Source organism: Sceloporus occidentalis, unplaced genomic scaffold (assembly GCF_023333645.1).
Source record: "Sceloporus occidentalis isolate IW3139 unplaced genomic scaffold, rSceOcc1.0.p SCAF_95, whole genome shotgun sequence".
In the NCBI taxonomy this organism is placed as follows: Eukaryota; Metazoa; Chordata; class Lepidosauria; order Squamata; family Phrynosomatidae; genus Sceloporus; species Sceloporus occidentalis.
In genome coordinates this window covers 1,579,199-1,606,630 of record NW_028317075.1, presented here as the reverse complement: position 1 = coordinate 1,606,630, position 27,432 = coordinate 1,579,199, and the positions used below count along the sequence as shown (strand labels likewise).

At 37.1% G+C, this 27,432-nt stretch overlaps 1 protein-coding gene across 1 annotated transcript in view; it reads left to right on the top strand.

Annotated features, from left to right (window-relative positions):
* LOC149284313 (RNA-binding protein with multiple splicing-like) overlaps nucleotides 1-27,432 on the top strand; it is a 69,319-nt gene that overhangs the window by 19,166 nt on the left and 22,721 nt on the right. Inside the window, exons 2-4 of the mRNA XM_089496893.1 lie at nucleotides 14,049-14,126; nucleotides 16,626-16,664; nucleotides 18,928-18,990. Coding sequence (XP_089353019.1) covers nucleotides 14,049-14,126; nucleotides 16,626-16,664; nucleotides 18,928-18,990 — 180 coding nt within the window. The remainder of the gene's footprint in view (nucleotides 1-14,048; nucleotides 14,127-16,625; nucleotides 16,665-18,927; nucleotides 18,991-27,432) is intronic.

Sequence of the window (27,432 nt, the reverse complement as noted above, 5' to 3'; positions counted from 1 at the left end):
CCCGAGGGGCCTCCATTACACCAGTGTATCTAGTATGTGTATATAAAAAAATACTGCCAAATGTAAATATTTTTTGTATGAGACAACAGTATTTTCAAATTACATTCTTTTTGTACAGTGCTTGTAAATTTGGATATCACCAGGACAGTGATGGGGCACATCAAGGCACTTAGGCCTTTCTGTTGATCAGAATGTTGATCAGTAACAATTGGTCAACTATACCATACCCCACAACATTTCAGGTGTCCAAATCAGGATGCCTTACTTGGAGGGGTGGGATAGAGATGGGGCACAGGGCATAGATAGAGGCAGAGCCAGGTCAGGACAAGGCACCTACATTACCCTCATTATCACTCACATTCAATGTAGTGCAAAGTGGAAATGTGGGGGGGGGGGTGACAGAAGTTTGTGCTGTACAGCATGGTGGACCAGTCAGGGGAGATCAGAGGATCTTTCCAACCAGCTCATAATTTCTACTGCCCACAAAAGCGGGATAGTAGGGTGGCACCCCAGGACATTGCCTAAAAATCAGGACTGTCCTATAAGAAAAGGAAAGGTTGTGAGTGGCTTTAGTTATGTTTGCTTATCAAGGGACAGTACCCTGAATGGGACTTCTGCCTACACAAGTTACCATGTATTTTGATTTAAATGGTTTAAATTATGTACAGTGATCAGTGTCATCCTTACGAAACATTTTATTTTATTGAGTATCACTTAAACATTATATTAGTAATATAAATTTGAAATACATATTTACACATAGTTCCCCTTTGTTCAGATTAATAAAAAAAGACATGTTTATACACCACATCCTCATAACCACATCATCTCATGACACTACTGCATTAAAAAATCTGTCCAGGTTACTTAACTTTGGCATGTTGTTGGTTTTACATTGTTAAATAAGGATTTTGCTTTTTAAACCTATTTAATATATTCAACTATAACAACCTATAATTTGTGCACTGTATTTGTTCACTCCTCCTTGAAGAACTCTGAAGAATTCTGGTGAGGTTCCAGCATTGTTGCGTCAATCCATCTACAGTATGTTAATAGTCCATGTAGGTTTGGTGGAACTTTTGGTCTGCGGTGTAAAGAGAAATGTGTTTTTTTTTTTTCCCTTGGGTAGATAAGGAATCTTTTTTAAGTCATACTCCCACAATGCAGCTCTTGCCCTGCCTGCTCTGTGTGTTCCTTCCGCATCACTCCCTGCACTTGTGGAACAATGCAACCTTATTTCAGTTTGAAACTTGGCTGACCTGTGCTTCAACTTTCTTAAAGTAAACAAGAATCATTATTAACTGATTGCCCTCCCTTTATTTAGCTTTGAGAGGCCTAATTTAGGTAACATCTTAAAATGAAACTAGTGCTTTTTTATTTCTAGGAAATGGCTCTTAGGAATTTCCAAAACGGTACATGTAAAGTATCGACAAAAGTTAAGATCTTTTTTTTTTGTATACTTGTGTTTTCTTCGACAAGGTTGTTGGTCAAAACACAATTTGGAGAGAACTGCAGAATAATTCGAACAGGCGTCTTATCACTATAGCAGCTAAAGAAATGGTACAAACAGCACTCACATTCTGTTGTTTATTATGGCAATAAAACCATTTTTAAAACTTTGAACCATAATCACTTTTTTTGTGATTTGTCCAATTGTAGTTTATTTACTAAACAGACAGTTTGGATGAAACATTTCACCATATTGACTTACTTTACTACCTACAGTGGTCAAAGTTGGTCCTGCTTAATTCATAGTTGAGTGAGATAGATAATATTAAAAAAAAAGTCTAATAATTTACAATGCATCATTATTTTAGTGAGATCAAATATGTGCCTTAAGCATAAATGTGCTTTTAGTACAGTTTCCTGTTGGACAGTCTAGCATGCCAATCCTAGGAAACAGGAGGGACCAAGTGACTTTGTCAGGGACACAGGAAGGCAACGGAGGACTTATGTTTTTTGCATTAATTAAATTAATGGAAAAATGTCATAAAGCTTTATTTAAGACTTAGTAGCTCATTTAAGCGGAAACTTGTTAATGCTGAATTGACATTGACACTGTGTGACTACAATGTGTTTTGTTGATTGGTAGTAAATATAACCAAGCTATCTTTTTATAAGCAAAACTCCACTGTATTTCCTCTTAAATTAACCCGTTAACATTCCATCTGCAGTTTGCTTGCGAGATTCCCGTAGTTGCTGATTGAAAGATTTTCCCAGGTTTTACGTTTATATATAATTAAGGTCTCTTGCTTTATAGACAGCCATACATTTCCTCCTCCACACACCTCCTCGCAGGCGTCTTTGCTTTTACAAAGATCCTCCGTGTTATTTTAACCAGAACTATAATTAAAGTGAGTCAATTTGTGAGACACATTTGCCAGTATATTACTTGCTAAGAACTATTAATTGTTCAGTTGAAAAATATGATGAATAAGATGACCTCTATCCTTGGTCCTGGAATATTGGAAGGAAAACTAACTGATATGTGCAACCTTGTAGGAGGAATAAAACCGGGTGAGGAACAGCCAAACTCACCCACAAGGTGAGGTTGTTGAAGGTGAGGTTGTCAAAAGTCATACACCATGGCAGGACTGAGCACAGTAACAACACAAAAGGTAGTTATACTGCATCAGTAAGGTCCAATACCGTATTTGCTCGATTATAAGACGAGGTTTTTTTCAGAACAAATGCTCTGAAAAATACCCCTCGTCTTATAATCGAGGTCGTCTTCTAATCAGACCTCAAAATGTCCGCTGGGGCCAGGCTGCTTACCGGTGCTTTGGTCGCGAGCAGCAGGAGAACAGGAAGCTAGAAGAGTGTCACATAACTCTGCCTCCCCCCTCCTTCCTCTGGGGGCGGGGCCAGAGAAGTTGCTCGCACAGCCGGGCCCCTGCAGAAGTCTTCGAGAGAGAGATCTGCAGTTCAGGTAAGGGGAGGGAGGGTTTTTGTGATTAATGGAATGAATGAGTATTTAAATGTTTGTGAATGAGTGTGTGTTAGTATGGATGTGTAAGGGGGGTGGTGGTGGTAGCATGGCATAGGGAGGCTGTACTCAGACTCCTATCATCCCCAGGTTCCAGCATTTACTGGCTGCCTTGGCTTGATAGGAGTGTGATTGCTGTTAGCAGTTATATATATATATATATATATATATATATATATAAATACCTCCAGAAATGCCTTTTAACCCCCTATATGCCACTCTGGTATATAGGGGATTAAAGGCATATCATGGGGCAGAGTGGCATATAGGAGGGTATAAGACATTTCTGGAGGCAGAGTGGCATATAGAGGGTTAAAAGGCACATAATGGGGCAGAGTGGCAAATAGGGGGTATAAGGCATTTCTGGGGGCAGAGTGGCAACCCTGGGGGCAGATGTGCATAACTGGGGGGGGCAGGTTGGCAAATAAAAGGAAATAAAAAAAATATTTTTCTCAATCATAGCTTTTATTAAATATGAAAATATTGTTTACATGAATTAATATTTACTAGTAAAACTTTTTTTCCTATAGGGTAGTCTTATATTCAGGCTTTTTGTTTTTTTCCTAAATTAATATTTAGATTTTGGGGGGTCATCTTATAATCAGGGTCGTCTTATAATCGAGCAAATACGGTATATTGAAAGGAAAGACACAAAGAAAGTTAAATATATATATATATATATATATATATCATTTAAAAAGAAGATTATTCTTTACCTTTTTTCTTAGTGTTATGGGGTAAATGTTAGTATTTGAAACAAATTCAATATTATTATGCACCCATAACATCATATCCCTGGGAGCATATGTGATGATCAGCACAGTAGACCATATAAACAGATATAAACAGATTAGGCAGATACCCAACAGAGGCCCATTAGATTCACCTATACAAGTGTAATATATTTACTGGACAAATAGGGCTTACAGAATAAACTCAATGTGGATACTGACAACAATGGCAGCCTCCAAATTACTGATTAATGGATTCATGACAGCTACATCTGTCTCCCTGAATAAGCGTGTCATTTCCTATGCACCCTAACCTTTTGATGGAGTATATTTTGGAACTTGAAAAGCGTCAAGTATGTGAGATAATTCCCCTTCTATTTTTAACACTCCGATTTATTTAAAAAAAAATGTAATTCGTTTTAGTAATGGATTTGCATGCTCTTCTGCGACATCTGTTCTACATAAGCTAGAGCTAATGTTTGTTGCTGTCTTCACGTTTTTTTTATACAGGACAGAACAAATCCCAAGACCTGAGTAGCCGCGGTTCATAGAGTTTAGCGTTTTTTGTACCGCCATAGATTTATCTCTATAGATACATTGTTTCTTGGCTTGTAACAAAAATATAAGCAGGTTCTTAAAATATGTCATGTCCCTAAATCCTACAAATAGTTGCCCAGTCCTTACAAGAGGAAGAAAAAATATTTTGTCCAGTGCTGTATAGAGTATTGTAGGTTATATTTTATCTCATTTTGTTCCCATAAACGTCCTTTATCTGCAGACCTAGAGGCTGCCATTGTTGTCAGTCATGTGATATTTTGGGGGACTTTCCCTGTCCAACGACCACACTGAGTTGATTCTTTATGGCAATGCTAATGAAGTCTGCTCCTCCATAGAGTTTCATTAGTCATAGTGTCAAGCTGGGTGATTAATACTGAGTCTTATGATAAGGAGTCAGGGTGCTTGTCTAGGAGGTTGGGCTAGGATAACAGAGCTAGAACACATACAAATGGCTGGTATGCAGCTGCCTGATAACATTATATAAACAAAAATTTTGATTATTTTTAAACATATATTTTAAAAATGTATTTTTAATCTGAATCTAGTAATTATGGGGTATAACATGTATAATTGCCTATACAACTTCATTTTGCCCTGACGAAAGGCTTGTATAGCTAAAACATTGGTAGGATAAATAAATATTTTCAACTACTTAACCTTAGTTTGAGTGTGCATGTTATCTTGAATTACTCTTTGGTATGTGTGATATAGTAAACTATACAATAAGGACAAGTTACAAGACTATGGTGAAAGTGTATATTCCATAACAACATTTTGGTTGTTAATGCCACGTATTTAATCCTGTTTATATTTTTGGACAAAATCCTGGTTTAAACCACCTCATCAGAGAAGAGTATTTTTTACTACTAAACCTTTGTGTTCCTTAAGCTGTGCTGCTAAATAGAAATGTGAACTGGGACTCATAACTGTTATTATTACTGCATCATAACCCTGTGATGATATATTTACTTTTGACATCTTTGAAGTTTCGCAGTTTGTTTCTTCAAACCTTGCCAGTATTTTTTCTGTCAGAAAGTCTAAGCCAGAAAAAACAGACTATAAATCCATAGATCAGTAATACGTTACTATTCCTAGTTGCTGAAAGACAAGGATCCATGGAAACCAAACATATCACAACTTGTGCAGAGGCCTTGGAACTGAGATGTTAACATATACACTTTGTAAATTTTAGATTTACATATAAGGCTTATCGCAGTATTCTTTCCAGCAGGTGAAATAAATAAATTGTCGAATTGTTTACATGAGTGGTCTACACAAAATTCTACACAAGAAACACAGCAATTAAGAATGAAACAAACTACTAAGGAATTATTTGAACCAGAAAATGTGCCAACTGTTTCAAATAGAAAAAACTATACATCTTCAACCTATGAGGTTTTCATATATTAAGAACTGTGCCTTTTCACAGTACCGCACCAATGTCGGATAAAGCCTTTGTGCCAGAATAAGCGTGTATATGCATTATTAAAATGGCTTGGTCAAATAAGTACTTTTTTAGTGTTAGCGTGGAGCATAAAACCATCCTAGAACAAACTAGACAACCGAAAACATTGATAATCTAACCACTTCGCTGTGGCTTCAAGCAGATTTCCTTGTGCATCCACGATGGGATGTTTAGGTGGATCTCCCTATCTGACTTTTGGATTTGAGTCTCTTTGATACCAGTACGGTTGGATCATACAGAACATTATTTAAAAAGGAAGATTAATCCGGGGTGGCAGTGCCTCCCCTGGGCTATACATCCTTGCTCCTATTTTTTATGAGCTTAACATGTGAATGTAACACCAATATTCATATATTATGATTCTGAACACTGCTGCCTGCACCAGGAGTCTGTTTTTAGGTTGTGTACTCGTTTTTTTATCTAATTTACGTTACTATTGACTATTACCGATGATGTAAAAACTGGCACTAATTGTTGATTTATTATTTATGTTTGTTCACTGTGCGCTCCGTATTTTGTGTGGTTTTGTTTCTCCAGTGTATCTTTCTTGCAGCTGGTGATTGTGGACATACTTTTTGAATTTAGTCGTTTCTAGTAAAATCACTATTCAGGAGTGAACCACCTGTTTGCTCAATTCTGTGCTTACTACCAGTACACACGCACACAAATAAATAAGGGGGGCACAAAGTTTGAAAAGTTACTTTATCACCATAGGAACCAATGAAATAATCCAATTAGTTGATTATATAAAATCCCCATTGTTACATGTACAGAGCTTGGTAGTTTACCGTGATGTTGGATTAATAACTCTAAACTCTGGGCAGAAGAGCGTTTTTTGGTCCCTTTATCCTTCCTGTTTCCTATAAGTAACAGATGAGGCTCCACTGCAGTTACCACTACAACAAAATAGTTTCACTGTTTGGTGCCACTTAGCAATGACACCTTTTTTTAATTCAAACATGATGCGGGTTTCTAACCAGTAACGTAATTTCAGCCTGAACGCAACTCGAGATGTATTTTCAGCTCATATGTTTTTGTGTTTGGAAAAGATTTTGCCCACCAAAACAAAGTATCACCTTTGGGTTGTATCCTCTTAAAAGAAAGATCACTGTTGATGAACAAAAGAACCCTTTCCAGTACAGAATATTCTAATAAAGGATTATGTTCCTACAGTACATTTATTACACATGTGATTTAATTCTCTATAATTCATAGCATATACAAGAAAATAATGGTAATTGGTGGTGCTGTAACACTCTTTGAACAGGAAATTCGGAAATTATTGACATTTTTAATCAACATCAGAGCAATCTGTTGCTCTCTGGGTAAGGTTTGTAGGAGTCTTGTTTAAAGTATTTTTTGGATTTTTAGAACAATCTCATGGAATACTGTAAATACTTTGTCCTCATTATGAAGAAAGAAAAACATGGCTTTGTACGGTATTTACAAAGTAAAAACAGCCTCTCAAGATCTGCAGGAATTCAGTTTCCTGTGGTCATACTACTGCAGTCTTTGGTAATTTATTGCAATCTGCTGACAGCATTTAATTGCTGTATAGGGGCGCAAACATAATCTCTACCTCAATCAGTTCAACGAACTACACCAACTAAAACATGATTAAAATGAAGGGTTCGCATTATTAAGCAATAACCAAGGCAACCATAGAACAGAAGCCAGATCTCTTTTCCGAAAGTGTAACTTGGAAACAAGCTTACTTACATTTTTGTATTTTGGTTGTTCCTTTGATAACTTTGTTGGTATTTGCCCCAATTGGTGGAATTGATAATAGTCTGTTTTACTTGAGACTTTTGCCAGTAAGTAATACAATGGATATGAGATCCAGGTAATCTGTAACTATACCAATCCCACCTTTACCCAATGTTGTAATTATAAGGTAGGTTTATTCTATCCTCCTTCCATTGCAATCAAGTTTAGGGCTATGGCCTCAGTTCCATATTGGACTGATTAGATGATCATCAGCCTGTGATTTACCTTATTCTAGCAAACAGCATTCAGACACTACAAACGGCATGTTTCCTAGGCATGAATGACTTCTGGCTTATTTCACACTGAAACTCGTACACTGTCTTACTACCAGCAACTGGGGACAGCTTTCACTTAAGCTGACATTATTTGAGGATTGTAGCTCGCTACCAGAAGCTTTCTACATTTTACCTAGATTGGTAGACGTGATCTTGACTAAATCCTGTACTGTCTGTAAGCTAAGACGAGTGCTCTACACTGCAGGAGCAATTGTTAGCAACTGGCCTCAGATGTCAGTCGGATGGCTACAGAAAGGGTAGTATTGCTAAGAAGGTACGCCTCATTTTTTGAGAATTCCAGTGGCAAATTCAACTTAACTTTGGCTTCCATCATCATCCATGGGCGCGTCCAATATTTGTTTCCAGAGCTCTATGCTGAGAATGTGCCTGCCACTGAGACACTTGATCCTAATTATTATTATTATTTATTGTTTTATATAGCGCCATCAAATTCCGTACCACTGTACGTACAATGGGTAGACAGGACATAACAAGTAGTATGTAACATAACAAATTGATTTACAGAGACAACAGGTGAGGAGGGCCCTGCTCAAACGAGGTTAAGCACTTCATTCCAGCCGCCTGACACAGCTTACCTCTATGTCTGCCATCTTCTCTGCTAAGCCCTGGGACATCATATCCCAATGTTCCCCCTCAGAAGCACTTCCCTCAGACCTGTCGGCCTAGGCTAGTTTATGTCACTGTTTCCTAGGCCTGTTCATTATTGATATATACTGTATATGATTTAATGGAGTAAACATAGCTGTAATATAATTGCCTGTCATCTACTATAATGTAAAACATGTGGTGCATAAAACAGTTAAAACATCATAAAATACAGCATAAATACATTGTGTATGGCTTAAAATAATTCACAAAAGTGTCACAGATTAGATGTAGGGCGAACCGGTGCTATACCGAGACAAAGTTCTAATTTTCAAGTAACTGCTATAAGAAGTAATGTCACTGTTTCTTGTTCCAGATTACTCCAGTTGCTCTAGTTATGACAAAGTATGTCTACTAAAACCATCATTGATAGATGTTAAATGGTATATAGGTGAACACTAAAACATATGTTTCACGCAAGTACTTCCCAAACCAAGCCGCTTACTGTCAAAAAAGAAGCGAATTGTGGCTTTATTGTTGACAAAACTTTACTTATGGGACATCTGATGTCAGTGCTGGCTGGTTCTGCTCCATGAAGTCTGATGTCTTGCTAGAAAAGACGACATGTGCAACAGATAGAGGCTGTTCACATAGAGAGAACCCAGAACTGAGGACATCCATGCACAACTTAAGTTTTCCTTCTGCTTAAACTAATAACACTGTGCATTGCAGCCTTTAAACTTCCAAACTACTTGTAACTCTGCCAACATTGCAAAAAGGCAGGAGTTCCCTTTTTAATATATTTTCACCTTAAAGGGACAGTCTAATGTACCTGATGCCACTACTAAAGAAGAATGCATACTAAAGTACTCTGAGAACTTTAATATGTATTCTTCCAACGTGAAAAAATAAAAATAATGCACTAACCTGACACAGAATGTTCTGCAAAATCTTCTTTCTTCCTCCATGATTGACAGGTCTTGCCACTGTTGGATGCTTAGGGCTGTCAATCAGTGGTAGGAAAGTTCTTCCATAACTCAATGGGAAGACTTAATGCAGTGTCCACTAGAGCCAGCGCTAGAGATAGAGTAGACCATGTGCACAGAGATGCATTCAGCCGAATGCCTCGCCTGCAGGGCATTTAGCTGTTGGTGAGGAAATGGGCTTTCTGCTTTTGAGGGATTCTTCATTTGCAAAACGGAGTACACAAAAATGTTAAGGGACCACACACCTATCATGCATTAAACTGCATATGATGGCTGGAGATTCCCTTTAATATTGTAATTTTGTCCCATAGTATCCTATTTCTAAAGCTTCACAGTTGTTTTACATTTATATGACCTTTTACCAGAAATATCCATGGTCTATGCTTTCTTTCACAAAGATTTTGCAATCCATGTGTTGAAATGCTTGGAATATGATTCCTTAGAAGTGCTGAATATTTCCATAAAGGAATTGGCTTTATTATGTCCTGTGAAATAAAGCTGTCAAAGAAAGTATTTATGTAGATGAGAATCAGCAGAGCTTTTTTGCCTTATATAATAAATAAACAGTATCTTGGTTTTAGTATGTATCCCAAAACATAATCAGATTTAAAGGATCTCCCCAACTGGTGAAAGCTGGACAGTAGGGTATCTACCCAGAATAGGGACTGAAAATCAGGCCTGTCCCTCAAAAATCACTTTGGGAAGTATGCTGGAGCATAATGATGGCCAAGTAATCAAAGACATTGGCTTTTGCTTACTTGGTTTACTTACATATTTAACATGTTTATTACTTATTTAAGTGCTGACATGCACCGGAAACTTGAATAGTATTTCTTGAAAAACTGTGACCTATAATATATATAATACCCAATAACGTGAAACTGTTAATATTTTTAAAACATCAACACATAGTATAGCATGCAAAACAGATGCATCCGATATAATTGAAAAATAATTTCCTTAATCACTGTGTAAACTAGGGTAATACTTCTGCAGGACATTTACTGAAACAGCATGGGGTCTGGCACAGGCTAATAGCTGGAAGCCGTTAGCAGTGCCCGCTTGTAACCAGAATTGCTTTCAGACACCACACACTTATAGATAAGCAAAGATTCTAATGAATGTCATGTTCTATGCTCTGACTTTACTTGTTCCATCAATGGAGGAACTGGAATGTTAAAGGAGAATATATATATATATATATATTAGAATAATAAAATAATATTTATGCAGTGCTGTATTTTTTAATACAATATGAAAGACAATACCGCCCCCCCCCCCCGAAGAATCATTGAAGAGCATGGACCCTACTGATACTAATGGTATTTTTACATTGTGACTGACATGTCAATTCTGGTTTCCAAAAAACCATCAAAAAGCAATGGGCTGACTTTACTCTTTAAGACAGTTTACTGGTCTATATCCAACAGTGTTTTAGGACTTGTCTGAACCATATGCCTTAGATCTCACAAACACAAGCGTTTCCTCATACGATATTTGTAGGCTTCTACAGTACTGATGAGATTTTGCGCCGTCGAGGCATCAATAAAATGGCTGCTCAGTCCATGGTAGTGACAGACGTTCGCAGTGGTCAAAAAAGTCAGAAAAGGGTTTCCTTCGGTGCTACTTATGAGCACGCAAAACACATTACCTATTGTTTTGTATGGTTAAACAGCAGACTATCTTCTCATGGCACAAAGAACAGGCCCAGTTCTACAAAGAAAAGTTTATGTCATTCATACATTGATATTTCTAATATCTACATGGTTTCCTTTATTTTTTGTAAGACTTACGTTACAAGTTTTTTTATGGATTTAGTGGGACATGATTGGTAATTACCGTTCATAGAATCTAGATTAATTTCCTCATATTTCTGTGTTTTTTGGTTTGAGGTAGTGACAGGCTGTATTATTATTTGATTTTGTTTTAGATTCTGTTTTAAACTGATCTTGCCAAATCAATTCTTTGTTTTGGTGCAAAACTGGATGAACGTAAGTGTAGCATGTAGCTTTGTGTATTCAGCAGGGGGCCTTTCATCATTTAATTGGCCCCTGGCCTTAAAGTGCCAGGGCTGATTTCAATCCCCAGTACAGCTCAGAATACTGCAATGCTATAATGTTCTTTAAAACTATATATATATATATATATATATATATATATATATATATATATATAGTGTGTGTGTGTTTAACGCAAGAGAGCTGACCTAGGAATTGATTAATATTAACATAAGATGTTTTGTAAAAAAGAGTCTTTCATGGCCTGGGCCTGACCCTTGATGGCACATAACCTGTTGAGCATGGACAGGTGCCTAAAGTGTTTATGGAAACGGCAGGTCTTTTGGGTTCCATGTCAAGTTGTGTGGGTGCCATGACATGTTATGTGGATGTGCAATAGCAAGTCATTTTTTTATACATGATCCATTTGGTTCATATTATTATTAATTATAAATCTTCAAGTAAGGTGAAAAGCCATTTAACTCTCTAACAAACAAGCTGCAAATAAATCAGGTGGGCTTATGTTATGTTTAAGTGAGTCAAAAGGGTTAAGAAGCAAATGGTTTCTTTTATGCCAAATCACTAACCAATTGTTTGCTTGCCAAATTCTCTCCTGACTACCCATATGCTCCCAATTCTTTCTCTTTGATCTTAAAATTAGGAGTAGCTGCCATAAAAAAGTTAATCATTACATCGAAGGGTTTAAAGACTTAGCAACCTCCCCTCAAATAACTTGTGTTTTGTATTCTTAAAAATGCCATTCATTACTCAAGAGTCTTGTTAGTTTTGGGGGGGGGGGGGTGTAAAAGATAAGCATGCACCTGATCCAGTAAAGTCATTCAATTATTTTTCTAGTAGTAAAAATAAAGGGAAACTGTATATGACCTCAGCACGAGCTCCAAGAAATTATATTACTGGAAAAGGCATTTATGATGTTTGATAAAATCAAGTTTTCAACTTATTTTTGTGTCTCGTATATAAAAAAAATGCAACTTTCAAGATCAATACACAATTTGGCTTAGTAATACATTTATCTAAATGGAACATCATTTTGTAGTCTGAGGAATAGGGTTTTTTTGCTGAAATGATTCTATTGATGCAGTTTGTTTCAGGGTATGTACTCATCATTGCTTAACTGGTTGCACACGGGCCGTATGCTTGCTTAAATACATTTTTCACGACTTATAGCTTGGCCCAAAAAATCATATTTGTTCTGTTATGAAATATGACTGGAATAACAGTGTCCATTGCCTCAGTAAATGCTTCTCATCATCTCTCCGGATAGAAATATAAAATTTGACGGCAGATAAGAACCATTTAGCCCATCTTGTCTGCCCTTTTTTTTCTTGATGTAGCGGCTCAAACCTTAATTAGACCTTGGTCTCATCTTAGCTTCAGGATAGCCATATACCTATACCATAAATGTTTAAAAACCTCTACTGTTTGGAGGTTGTTCTACTACCTCTCAGAAAGATGATTCCATCTAAAGAAGATACATTTTAGGTCCTAGACTTCAGTTCAGTACACTAAAATTAAAATATACTTCTGTGTACCTTAAGTAAGCAAGATAGATTTTTGATAAGGTAAGCAAGCGGGGTGATGGGTTGTATGGCGAGAGGCATTAGTAGCAGAAAGAGAGCTGCAGTTCTGCCACTACCGATATCTGGTCAGACCTCACCTAAAGTATGGTGTACAGTTCTGGAGACCCCAAGTAGGCCATCTGGAGGTCTCCAGAAGGTTATTGACACATTGGAGAGAATTCAGAGGATGGCTACTAAAAAAGTTAATGGCTCGCAGAATAAAAATGATCAGGAATGACTAAGGGATCCTACTATGTATAGCTTGGAGGAGAGAAGGGAGATGTGAGACATTTAAATACTTAAAGGGATTTAACAAAGTATGGGAGGGAAGTTTATTTCAAAGGAAGGGAATGTTGGAACAAGAGCCCATAGTCTAAAACTAGAAGGTCAGAGGTTTAGATGTAATGAAGTTTTACTTTACCAAGATGGTGTTAGATAAATGGAAAAGTCTCTCATCAGAAGTGGTAGAGGCTAATACAGTGAGGGAATTTAAACATGCATGGGATTAAACATAATGCTATCCTGAATCTTAGATAAGACCGAGGACTGAAGGTCTTTGCATCAGGAACAAATGTATTCCTCCCTATTTAAGTTATTGCTCACCTTTTTTTGTGATGGTAGGGTAGGCAAAAAGGAGAGTAGTTAGGAATAGTAAAATATTTAATATGTAAGTTTTACTACTTTTTTTGCAAAATACATTACCAACACTGAGGTTTTCCTGGATGAAAATATACCTCAGATGCGGCCAGTGCATGCTGACTAAAAGGGTGTGGGAAGGTTTACATGCTTATTTGACATACAGCCTATTAAAAAATAACACTTAATGATGGGGGAATTATTGACTTGCTGTTTGAATCAATTAAATAGGGTGTGTGCATAAAGTGATCCTGAGTCAAAGTTTGAAAAGTGGTTTTCTCACCATAGCAACCAATGAAATGGAAGGGTGCAGCAGAATCACTTTTCTTTTACATGTTCCCTCACCCAGGGTATGTTTGTGCCACTTTTTCATGTCATCTACTCATTGATCAATTGTAATAAATATTTCACATAATTTAGTCTTTCTGGTATCTAACTTGTATTCAAATTTTCTTCCTTAGGTGAGGACGCTTTTTGTCAGCGGATTGCCTTTAGATATCAAACCTCGGGAACTCTATTTATTATTCAGGCCATTTAAGGTATTGTATTTCTCATTAAAATAAAATCAAGAGTGCCTGGCAAATGAAAATGTAAATAAATCATTTTTTTTATTGCTTAAGAAGATGTTAAGGATTTCGTAACTCTTTACGTAGTGTCAAATAGTTCACATTTCTGGATTTGGAATTCTGTCTTATGGTTTCAAAAGTTAAGCTTTTTTGTGCTTTTTTCAACTCTGTAAACATATTTTCACATATTTTGAGAATCAAAAACAGAACAGAAGTTCAAGTTCAACCTTTATTTGATTCTGAAAATCACAGCACATAAATTTAATGAAAGCAAATTTGCCTTCAACAAAAAACTAATTCCTGAGTATGAGTATGCTCATAAAAAGCTTTCGCTTAACTGTGTATGAAGAATGTACTTGCAATGTGAAATGGCAGCGGGGACCAATACTGCTGACTTCCCGTTATTATTGAAAAAAATAAATATTTAAAGATAAATATCTTCTACTTTGCCGCTGTTGCACCTGTAAAAAGTTTTATTATTTGTCAAATTGTATGAGGTCAGTGGCTGCATAAAAGTGGTAGTATGACCTCTCTAGATTTCATATACTTAATTTAAAAAATGAGCGCTTTCTAACATTTGCTTGTAAATGGAAATGATACATACATACAATTAAAGGCATATTGAGGTTTTACAAACTTTTTTTTTAGAAGGAAGGGGTTGCATTGATGAATCACAAAATGTAGAAGACACCCACTAGTCATGACTAATAGACTTTTGCACATGGACCAAAAACTATTTATTTCCTGCCCTTTTGGTCCCGACGAAATTCAGATGGCATACACTGTCTCTCTCACATGCTCTACCTTCTCCACCAACCTCTTTCATGTCCCCATCTCCTTTTACACAGCTTTTTCTTCTTCTTGTCTTGCCTCTTCTTGTTCTTTGATTCTTCTGTTTTTTTCTTGGTCCACTTCTCATTATCTGCTGCGTTATACAGACGGATGCGCAAAATGGAGGAACTTCTGCGCACATCCTGTCGCCCAACTGGAGGAATTGGGAAAACTTAATTCGTTTTGATTAAGCGTTTCTGCACCTCTCTTTCTCTGCGAATCCGTCTGCATTATTCTGGTCTCTTGGAGTACTTCCACGAAGGGGTGTAGTCACGACTCACACCACAGGGAACCGACCAAGAAAGAAGACAAAATCCGAATGCACAAGTCTTATGATTAATAGAACTTTTATTAGTGATATCTAAGGCTATCATAGTATAACACCCTACATTAAAATCTAACATATTGTAGCCTTAGACATTACTAATAAAAGTTATGTTTTATTAATCATTATTATGGACAGCCTTTTTCGTTCTGTGATTCATCTGTATTATAGGGGTTATTGTCTGTTCTTTGGATGCTCAGCAACAAATGGGGTTCTGTTGAGTATTCGCTCTAGTTTTTTGTAGTATTTCATAAGCGTAAAACTGACTTTTAATTTTTGGGGGGATTTATGTGCTAAGTGATATATGTAATGTTCGAGTGGGTACTCTAAATGAGAAAGATGAAAATTACTGTTGGAGATAGACATAGTGAACATTCTGAATCCTTAAGGGGTTAACAAACAAATGTTTAACATATTCTTTACACTTGACATGATAATTGTAAGAATTAAAAAAGATATATGGAATGTGAGCAATACAGCTGTGTAAATTATTTTGTGTCCTGAACGCTCACAGCTTAAGATATTGAAGGGTTTATAGACTACCACATATGACAGTCGTCTTCCATGTTCACCATACACTCATGCGCTTGTAGGCTGTTGGGATGTCGCTTTGCCAGCTCTGAGGTCACAGAAACGCTCAGCAGTCTCTGTGCACATCTGGTGTTTCCAACACAGCTGTTGAACAGGGAGAATAACCATATTTAATTTGGTATTCTTGGAACACAGCAGCTGCGTTCCCCTTTTAGCTGTGTGTGCTCTGCTACTGTATGTTACCTTTAAACAATATAATTACTCTTATTCTTTATGCTAACAAATTCGTCAACGCTGTACAATTTAACTATGGGGTGGTTGACAAATACACAACAAATATGCGAATACAGATACAACAGGAGTTGAGAACCCTGCCTGTGAATTTGCCATTTAGCCTTATGCGCTATCATAGAGAGTTCCTGGCAAGAGTGGTGGGCTTAAGAGGGCCCCACTTGTGAGCTTCCAATCTAAAAGAGGAATTTATCAATTTTAAGTTGAGTCTGAAAGCCATGTGGCATGGTCATGTGAACTTTCCTAAAAAGATGATGGGTACACAAGACTTAAAGGGGTACTAGAAGTAATTAGTAGTATCTAATACATTTTTTACATTTATTTTCAGAGATTTGTTTTGATGATGCATTATTTATATCATTGAACATTTTAATTATTATTTTATTACTTACATCATTTAGATTATTCACTCACTTCTTTTCTATGATTAAAATAGATTTCCCCATAATGACATGCCCAAAGCTTGATGTAATGTTCTTATTTTTTCATTTTAGGGCTATGAGGGTTCTCTAATAAAACTCACATCAAAGCAGGTAAGACCACTTGTCATTTACTTGTATTGTAGTCATTGTAGTAGGGTTTTCGCTACTCGCTCATTGGTTGAAAAATATGCAAGAAATAATGTACCCATGCTCATGCCAATTAAAGGGGGAAACATGTCTCTTAATTTGGGAGGGTCAAAGGTTTCCAAACAAATCATATCCCACTCAGTAGAAATGAAAAAACAACAACAACTTAATTAGAAAAAAAAGTAATATTTACATTTTAGATAAAATTATTAAAATGCTGAGAGGGCGTGTCTAATGTACAGTTAAACCAATGCAATTTGTTTTTCACTCAAAGGCATTGGCCTTTAATAATGAATAGTAAAGTGAAAGAGTTGAAACCACAAACGTCCTGCCAACTTTGCCTTCAGTGAATAGACCCCTACGTATGCGTGGTATTATTCTACACAGGGGATGTTGCTTATTTCTGGCATAGAGATAATGGGGGAATTTAAACTTTTAAGTCACTTTTCATCAATGCAGTAAAATGTTACCCCCTTTTCGTTTTTCAGGTGCACTTTAAGAAGTTAAACCACTAGACTATGACGTTAAAAATTATCTATTGACCAGTGTAATTTTTTTTTCACATTTTTGTTTGTAAATAGCATGATGAAACAAATTAAAAGCATGTGGAGACCCCTTCCCAGATGTTAGGACTTAAAAATCTTGCTTAACTTTGTATAGATCACGTCATTCCATATGTCTGTCAATAAGGGATAGACCTTCCTTGTAAGACAGAATTCCAATCCCCCCCCCCCGCAGTGATAAACGAAAAAAGGCTTAATTCCAAAGCTGGCAATATGTGTACCGCACTTAGAATTTGACTTTTTGATCATGCGTGTAAGAAAAGAATTTAAATTGTTGTGAAAGTTTTGAGTTTGTCCATGGAGTGGTTCACAAAAAATAAAAAATTGAATGAAGGTGAAAAGGGACAGATTTCCAAAGGTTACAGACCTATATATATTACCTATAGGAAAGATGTCTTTGTTAGCTTTACATGAGAGCTGCAATCAAGGCCTTTGCTGCAACAGCACAGACCTCCATTCATATATACAGCTCCCTGGGCCAGTCAGGGGAGATCAGTGGATCACCCTAACCCTCCTATGATCCTCACTGCCTGCAAAACTGGGACAAGCAGCAGGTATTTTGTAACACCAATCAACTTTGTTATTAAGATGATCACAAACAGGTCACATCTGACATGTTTCACGCACAACGCTCTTAAGTGACCCTAAATAGGCCACAAAAATTGTTCTTTTACCGATTTAGCAGATGCTTACTGGCTCTCACCAGGCAACATACCGTATATGCGGTTCATTAAAGTGCATTTATTATAAAATTAATTATGAGTAGTGTTACCTGGAACATGAGTTAATAAACTAGTCCTGATTCTTAGAATAGCCTTTGTAGACGTTGTATATCTTTTTATTAAGCGTCAGGAAAATATGTGTCTAAGCAAACTAACGATGTCTGTGTACAGAGAAATCACAGTCTGTCTCAATGTCTGGACTGGAAAGCCATAGAAAAAAAAACGCAAGCCGCTCTTGTGATTGTGTCCTTGCCTGTGTGCTCATGGCCATCATACCGATGTCAGTTCGCAGAAATAAATTGTGGGTATTGAAAGATCTACTTGTCATATTGTTGGCGTGCAAAGTCGGTTCATATGTTCTTTCTTTTCACTCCATGAGTACAGATACTGGACTTGATAAAACACATTTTCAGACTGAGCTAAAAAACATATGCAGCACAACCATGCCTTTATACAAACTGCCAGGCCTTTGAATCAGAGCAGTGCAGATAACAGTGTCAACCATAAAACAGAATGCACCGGGGAGGGAGCATATTTCTAATTTAGGGATCTAGCGGAATCAATACTTTCTAGATTTTAGCTCGAGCCAAGTTTCCGATCTGTGAGTCATGTCAACATTTTGACCTCTTTCCTAGATTCCCTATTCCCATCCGTGTTCGCTTTGAGTCGCAGCAGTACTTTTTAACCCAGCCTGGCTGAGTGATGACAACAGCCCTGATGTAATAATATACTGTAATTGAAAAATTAGAAATAAAATTCAATTAAACGTTAAGGTTAAAAATATGTTTCCTACCAGAGTTTAGTTAGGTTCAAGCAGCCCATAGTTCTCATCTGTCTACCTAATTTGTAGGCCATTGTTTAACAGCAGACCCATATCATCCAGCGCTCCTCATGTTTTGTTATTTTGAATGGATTATAACGTTATGTTTTCTTGATTCGCAGCCTGTGGGTTTTGTCAGTTTTGACAGCCGATCAGAAGCAGAAGCGGCCAAGAACGCATTAAACGTAAGTCACCATGAGATAATAGTAGATGCTATGTATACGTACAGACACATAACATATGCACAATGTTTTCAATACTAGATGCATTTGCTGTATTGTTGGCAATTCAAGTGACAGCTGAAGGCCTACTCCAAAAAAGATTTATTTTGATTGTTCTAGCTTCCGTCCCAGATATATTTGCACCCCTTACTCCATGTATTGGGGAGCTAGAGAGGGCTGCACCCTTTCTCTGTCTATTTTTTGGGTCTGCCAGGCATACCATTTCTCTAAAAGTGTATATAGTACATATTGAGTGCTTTTTGGCAAATATGTTTAGAGCTACTTTATTACTAGAGTATTTGTCCCCCCATCTGAATTTTGCCGGTCCTTCTTTGACTCCAAACCCACCTCAATTCTTAGAATATAACACGTTATGGATCAAAAGCATCATGTTTTTCAAAGAATGATTGTTTCTTTTTTCTATGCATGTTATTCAAAGAAATGCTCGTCTTGCTGTGCATTCAGCATCATAATGAAAAAAATACAAATATTTTTTGACTTGCTTGGTGAGGGCTAGATAAGGAGGCTAATGCTTTGATGATAGGAAGGAGACAACACAAGGTTCCACTATGTTCATCGTGGGAGTCCTGCTGGCTACCACCACTTCAGTCGTCGAAGAACATTAAGCATCTAATAGACTTATTCAGTGATGCACATAACACAGGCCAATATATTGAGATTAGTTTCTCATATTAATATATAATATGCTAAGAAATTGTGTGTATCAGGCTTGCCCAAAAAATATGTAATTTTTTTATCCTTCAAAAAAATAGTATTTCCCTTGGGTTTTGCCCCTATTAGCGTGACAGTGCTCCCCCAGTTCTTTCAAATTATTCCAAATTTAGTTTGGAACGTTTATCAAATGCTTGGCACCTAAACAGCATTCCATTATAAACTAGCAATATTACTGTAGTATGTTGTTTAGCTTTTCGGTGTAGAAGTGTCTCAACAGCCAGCATTGATTTCTGATTAGATAAAAAAAAAAAATTCTTTGCAAATGTGAAAAACTTTTAATCTCTCCCATTAACATTTTCCCAATGTGCTCAATTTCGGCTGTTTTGTTGTTATATCCATCTGCCATTCTAAGCATTATTTGCAATCTTTGCAGACCATAGGAAGGCACATACTTTTAGGATCTGCATTTAAAGGGCTAGTAAACTTTGAAAATGTATTGGCTGGGGAGATAACACCAGGGGAGGAAATAAACAGAAATGCTCGTTTTGCCCCATTATTTCCCTTGCGTTAAATAATCCATTACTTTCTCCAGAAAAACTACACTGTTTGACAAACCTGTACCTCTTTTTTATATGGGCAAACTTATGACCCCACCATAGGAGACAGTAAATGCTGCGCTGGTTTTTATTATTTGTCCTGATGTTTGTGAGCGTTATTACACATTTTTGAATTCTTATATGCAGTCTTATTAAGAAGATAATAACTCAAGTTTAAAGTGAGAAGGTGACTTCTTTAAAGCCTCATGGAAAAAAAAAATGTATGCTAGAGGGATGCATTAAAAAACGGTTAAAAGTAGATCTGAACATTACTTTGTACATAGGTTTGTGAGCACGTTATTAAGAAATGTTTACTGTTTGTGGTGTTTATTACATGTGACTTTTTATATATTTGAAATATATATGATAAAAAGCGCGTTCTTGTGAATGTTAGCATAGGAGTAGTGTTGTGGCTTCTGCTTGGAATTCCCAAAAGTGCAAACTTTCCAAAGCAGTTCTAGATTCTAGATGTCACGCAAAAAGGGACATAAAATATGTCCCTTGCGTTGAAGGCTTTCACCTCCACATAGCTGGGAACAACACGAGCAGGCCATGTGAAAATGGCAGTAAGCTTTAGATTCTGTCTGCGTGACACCATACAAAGGACAGCAAGCAACTTAAAATTAGGCCGACATGAGCATGTACCTTAGGTTTCTTTTCTGACCCTGTATGCCTGTGCTGGGAGAGAACAGAATGTGTTAACATCTTCTTCCTTAGTATGTTTATCTGATTGTACTACAAACACTGACTCCATAGTCTGCCAGGCCTGGGAGAGATGGTTAAAGGAAGGCATTTGGAAGGAATGCTGTCTTACAAACATCTTGTACCTGTCTCTTCTCAACATATCAGCAGACATCCCTTTTACATTGACTTTGACTTTGCTTCTGTTTTATCACTTGCTATCTCTTGTTAATGGAGAATTGAATTAAGTGCAAGCGGTCATCAGAGACAAACTTCCTGGAAATCATATGAAGTATATCATGTTGAAAGAGACAGCCATCATGTGCATTTTAATGAGTATCCTTTTAAATTACAATTTTCTCCCTGTCTCACATGCATGAAGCAATTCTACAGAAACTCCCCCTGTGCATTTGCCTCTTATCCTGATACCCCGGGTTTTAGGAGATGTGTTTGCTTTCTTGACTTGCTTGCTACAATCACAATGAGACCCCCTGTCACCATTGGTTTCAAGCATTTTTCAGCCACTGATTGGCTGATTCAAGGATAGTGAAACATAGATTAAAAACCCTTTGGACCCTCTAGTGTGCCCATTTTCCCTTTTGTAAAAGCCTAATGCTCTAGGCTACCTGGAACATCAGGTAAATGCCCAGCAAGCTGATATTGCCAGACTTGGGGGACAAAGTGGACCTAAAAATGTACAGTAACCTTGGGTTTGAAGTTCAGACACTATTGTAAGAAGTGCTATGTAAATTATTGGCCATATAAAAAAATAGATAATAATAAACAAAAGAACATAAAAACGAATTTTAACAACATCCTTTGATGGTGGCCGTTTGACCAATGAGACCCTAAGCAGATGCTTAATTTGCTTAAATGGCACCTCTTCTGAAAACAATTTTCTAGAGATCCTCCCCTGCAGTGTCTTGACTTTAGCCTTAATCATTTTTTTTAATCATAAAAAAAAGAGCAAAAAGGTTCAGTTAATATACATATTTTATAATTTGCTTTTATTGTAGGGACAAGGAGTCCTTAGTGGGCAGCCTTGAATTATATGAGTGGTACTCATTCTGTCAACCTTGGAGAGAAGAAAGGCAGAGTTTTTCCTGTCAGGGACAAAGCCCGTGACCTTCACAGCTCATAGTATATTAACCAGTTGTGCTATCTGACTGGTTGTATGCTACTGACTTAATTGCTCAACTTTCTGCTACTTAGAAATAAAACATTAGAAATGTAAAAGAAGGCCTATTCTCATATAATCTATGTACTTTATAGTACAGAATGTTTTATTCAAGTTTCCATGGTAAATTATATTAGAAATGTCTGCCATAGGACTGATACCGTTTATAAATACATTATTTTGGAAAATACCATCGAGGTCGGTTGATCTGAGTCATCACGCATCTTAGCATCTGGTTATTTGCCAGTTTTGATTTGCCATCTTATTATCTTTCCACATTATATTCTATCTTTCCAAGCTGAATGCATCATGTCTAATTTTGAATCTTGACCTGAAAAAAAGGTTAGAATCTGAAAAAGAAATTTTACAAGCCAAGGATTGCTAGTGTTTGTATATAACACTTCTTGTAGGAAATAGAAATATTGTCTTTTAAACCTGCCAGTGACTGTTCTGGGTCTAAGAAGTGTATAGCGCAAGGAAAATATTTATTATATCTAGAGGGATACTGTCTCCCATCAGTGCTGATGCCGTTGGCTTACAGAATGGCTCCATCTCTCAATCCTGCCTCTGTATAAACAGGAAGCCCCTCTCCACGGTCCAGATTAACAGACACTGGAAGGCCCCAAACCATTAATCACTTCTTAAATAAATTCTGCCATTACAGTCTTTTGATGGATATATAAATAAAACAAATATCCTGACATCAACAGCGTTTAAAGGGACTGTTCCAGTTCGACAAAATATAAACTGAGCCCCCTTGCATATTATTTAATCTTATATACAAGGTTTGACATTAATTATTTTTTCTTACCTTAAGACACTTTCCCGTTTTCGCGCCAACAACCAATCGGTGCCTCCATTTGTGTCACATGACAATTAATCATTCCCTGAAAATAGTAAATGAGGCAATAAGTTTACATGAATTATACAAAGCATTTTTTTTTTACCTAGGAATGGTTTTTCTAACATTTCTTACTCAACTTATGCTCTTTCTGTGGCTTATTGTGGCTTTTCAGACTGCAGAACACCGATACATTCTGAGCTGTTGAGAGACATCAGGTGGGGGAAGATTTAATTCCCAGAGAGGGACAGTTCCTCAAAAAAGGACATAACGGAGATGTCCGTTGCTTTATTTATCTTCTACTTAAAAAAAATACAAACAGGGATATTACATACCCTGTATCTTGCAAGATCTGTCTAAAAAGCCAATTTTTGTTTTCTGTAGCCCCTCTTTTTGTACACTTGATAGAATGTTAGATTGACTATATTTCAATTTTAAGTGGTGAGAACAAATATTGCAGATCCCTCATACTTTGGAATATAATTTCTGTTTATATTTAATTCTGATACATTCATGTTTTACGTAATAACATAGCAAGTCCACCACACCCAATAAATTAACACATAGACATAGGCCAAAGCATTGCATACAACAACTTATCTAACAATTTCCTATTTAGTAGCAGCAGAGATGACCATCAGCCAAGAGTTTAGCTTGTAGGTCACAATAAACTTTAAATATTAGTCCCAATTTGTTCTAAAGTCTCTTGTTTTCCATATTGTGAAGTTTGCACAGCCTACTGCTACACAATATGAAAAGAAAGGTTTTGCGAAAATAATGGAGTGGTAAATTTAAATGGATTTATACAAGTACATATTGTTAGCAATTTAAACGTGGTTATATTTTTTAGAAGTCCACATTTGTTGTTGATTGCTCCAGTTACTCTAGATTCTGCAGTATTCCAAAATATGTGGCAATGTGTATTTTAATGGTTTCACGTTCATAATAAGGTAACATTTCCTTTAAATTAGGAAGGGTGTATCTGCCCCTCTCTCCTCCCATGATGTCTTTATTTTCAGAAGCTCAGAATGTTTGCCGAGTGTGAATGTATCCCAGTCTTCTGAATGTATAGAGACATGAAAAATGTGTAAAAATTCTGTAAATATAGTACCTTATTCCAGGGCTTGACAAATCCCAGGTGCCAGGTCGCCATGGCGACTGAGCATTTTGCCCTGTAGCCTAGGTGTTTGGCAGCCTGTTAAATCCCTAAAAAATGTCGCCACAATCGTGGTGATCGCGGGGGTGCTGCTGCTGCTGTCTGCCCAGGAGTCTGGGCAGACAGCACAGCCACTCAGAGCCCGCCCCCGAGTCTGTGAGCACTCCCACGGAGTGATCCTGTAGGCTGAAACCGCAATTGCAGGAAAACCTCAGGGAAGGGGGCTGTGTGTTGATTGGGTCCCCACACAAGTGTGGGGACCTGACACAGCACCCCCCTGCTGCCTGATCGCTCCATGAGAGCGACAGTGCAGCGTTAACCCCTTCAATGCCGTGCATTTTAGGGGTTAATTCCCGTTTTGTACGGGGCTCTGCTGCTGGTGGTCTGCCTGGAAGCCCAGACAGGCCAGCAACAGCAAATACGAGCCCCCACAAGCCCTTTGATGACTCCTGTAGGCATGGAAGCCTACAGCAGTCATCAGAGACCCCCCCCTGCAATGGCTGGTCTATAGACCAGCAATTGCGTCCCAGCAGCTTCAGGGACAGGGGAGAGGGTTCTTCGGTCTCCTGCTGTCGGATCGCTCCATGAGAGCGACAGTGCAGCGTTAACCCCTTCAATGCCACAATTGTGTATGACACATTCGTGGCATTGCAGCGGTTAACAGTTGTCCCCACAAGCTTGTGGGGACTAAATATCAGTCAATGCTGTGCTCTAATGGAACATCAGCATTGAAAGAGTTAAAAAAAAAAATATCAAAAAAAACAAACCAGCACTGACCTGAATGTCCAGGGTGCTTCCAGGTCAAATGCTGTGAGTTTAGTAAGTGGGCTATTGATGAACAGAACTTTTTTAGCTGGCGCCTAGATTCACAACAAATTTGTCAAGCCCTGCCTTATTCTTTTTCTAAATACCATATACACAGGTACAGTATATATATATATATATATATATATATATATATATATATATATATACATAAATAAACAGACTCTAGCCAGATACACCCCAGCTATTATGAACTGCATAAGCGCCTTGCTTATTCCTATAGATTTAATTTAGAAAAATGCTCCAAAATCTGAGGTCACAGGACCTGAAATTGAACTAATGCCTGACACCACAAATAAAAGGAAACATCCTGTAGCCCAGACACTGCTCATTGTCTTAGAATTTGGCTGATCAAGCCATAAGTAAAGGTTGCTATACGGGGAATCACAATGTTAACCTCAAACAGTCTCCTCCTTGCATCCTCCACTTGCTCTGCTTTATTGAACAGTCCTAGTAAATTCTACATGAATCAAATCAACTGTGTTAAAAACAAAGACAGACAGAGCTGCTTTGATGATACAGTACCAGTATGACGTCTACACTTGTTGTTCTCATATTATACACTCCTGAACCCATAACATTCTCAGGAGTTCCGTACTGGATCTGCTCTATGTCAGCATTATCTGATTCAAATGATTGATGTTTACATATTCCTTTGTGTATTGTAACTGCAGATGAACATGGTAGATTGTGACAGAAGTCTTGTGCAATAGTTATTTAATGGTTTTGTGCTTAACACTACACAGTGTCTGTCAATAAAAGAATAGCTGAAAAGCTTAATTATTATTTTTGTGTATTTTCTTGCTATTATTGCCATAGTAACCATGGATTTGCCTGTTCAGGGATGATCCTCAAACCACCAGGAGGCCAAATCAGTCCTTTTCACCACTATGACATCATTGCTACTAGTAGGACTCTCTCTAATTTACATGAACTATACTGAGAGGGCTAGTTTGTCTTACTTGTGACAAAATATACTACTAGTACTACTTTACTACTAGTTTTACAGATTTTTACTGGCGGGGTAATAATAATATACCGATTTCATTTACATGAATGTAGCCCAGGGAAAGTTTCCATGTACCTTTTGGTGGAGCCATTGTGAGTAGCCACAGAAGAACCTAAGACATTTATAGTGTGGATTTATTTAAAAAAGTAAGAAACAAAACAAAAAAAACATGTCTTTCCCATACATCTTTGTCCAAAATGCAGTTTCTAGAAGTTTCTGGATAAGTGCTGGGAAATATGTAATCACTTTAAAATATGACTTTTTTATATATATGTGTGTGTACCTGGCTCATGCATACATTGGGTGGACTTTAAAAATAATGCATCATGTAAATATTTGTCACATTCATATTTTTGCCAAGAAATGACTTTTTGAATTATAAAGAGTATGCAGATCCAGCGTTAAGTTATTATTTTGGAGCTGGGAGGGCTCTGCATCAGACATTTTTTAGTATGTCCTGCATCCATGTGGCATTAACAAATGACTTAATTAGGTGTTTTAATGGTTGATTTACCGTAAATTTTTTTTTAATAAAAAGCAAATATAACAATGTAATTAGTGAAGTAAAGGAAAACAGAAGTTCCTTATGATTTAGACTTATTCTTTTGTTACCTGTGTGGGTGTATGTATTGGAGAAATTGAAATTTAACCTTACTGCATCTTGTTTTTCTAAGAATTCTTAAAATACATCGGTAAGGTTTTTTGGAGTTTACGCATAGACTCTTTTTACGCTTGGGTGCTGTCAAACATAGTTTATGACACAAAGGTAAACCAAATAGCGTGACCGACAAGTTTAAAAAAAAGACATTTGGGGGGTTTAACAGTTTACAGTGACCTAGGGGTTGATTTTGTCAAAGGAAAGATGACATGCCACCCAGTGTACAGTCATCACCATTGTTGAAAGCTTAGGTTCTCTGCTTGCTTAAAGACATCCAATTCTCTGTAAATTCTGATACATCTTGGGGAGGACTGACAGCATTAAAGCCGTGGGGCAATTCTAGCCAGGTGGTCTAGTGATAAGGCACATTTAGAAGACAGCATGCCCAGTGTGTACTCAATCACCAAAAGAGAATGCATACATGTATATGGGGAAACACAGAAAATGTCTAGTAACACAAAGTATTTTTCAATCAGACAGAGGGAGACATGGTTACCCCATGAAAAGAAACACTTGAGAGACACTCGATGTTGTTTTCCTAGCTGTACATAAAGAGTGCTGTTTATTGTGGATTACCAAATGATTTGACATGTCCTGTATTAGAACAGAATTTTGAAATCTAAAAAAACCCACATTTTTTTCTTATCATTTTGTAGCATGCTTAAGTATTTCATAATGGTTGTTTTTCTTAAACCAGATGTCAGTATATTTTTAGATTTATTTGAGATCCTAGCTTTACCATGATTTCTTCAGTGTGACCTTTCACAAGGAGACCATCATGATCAGTT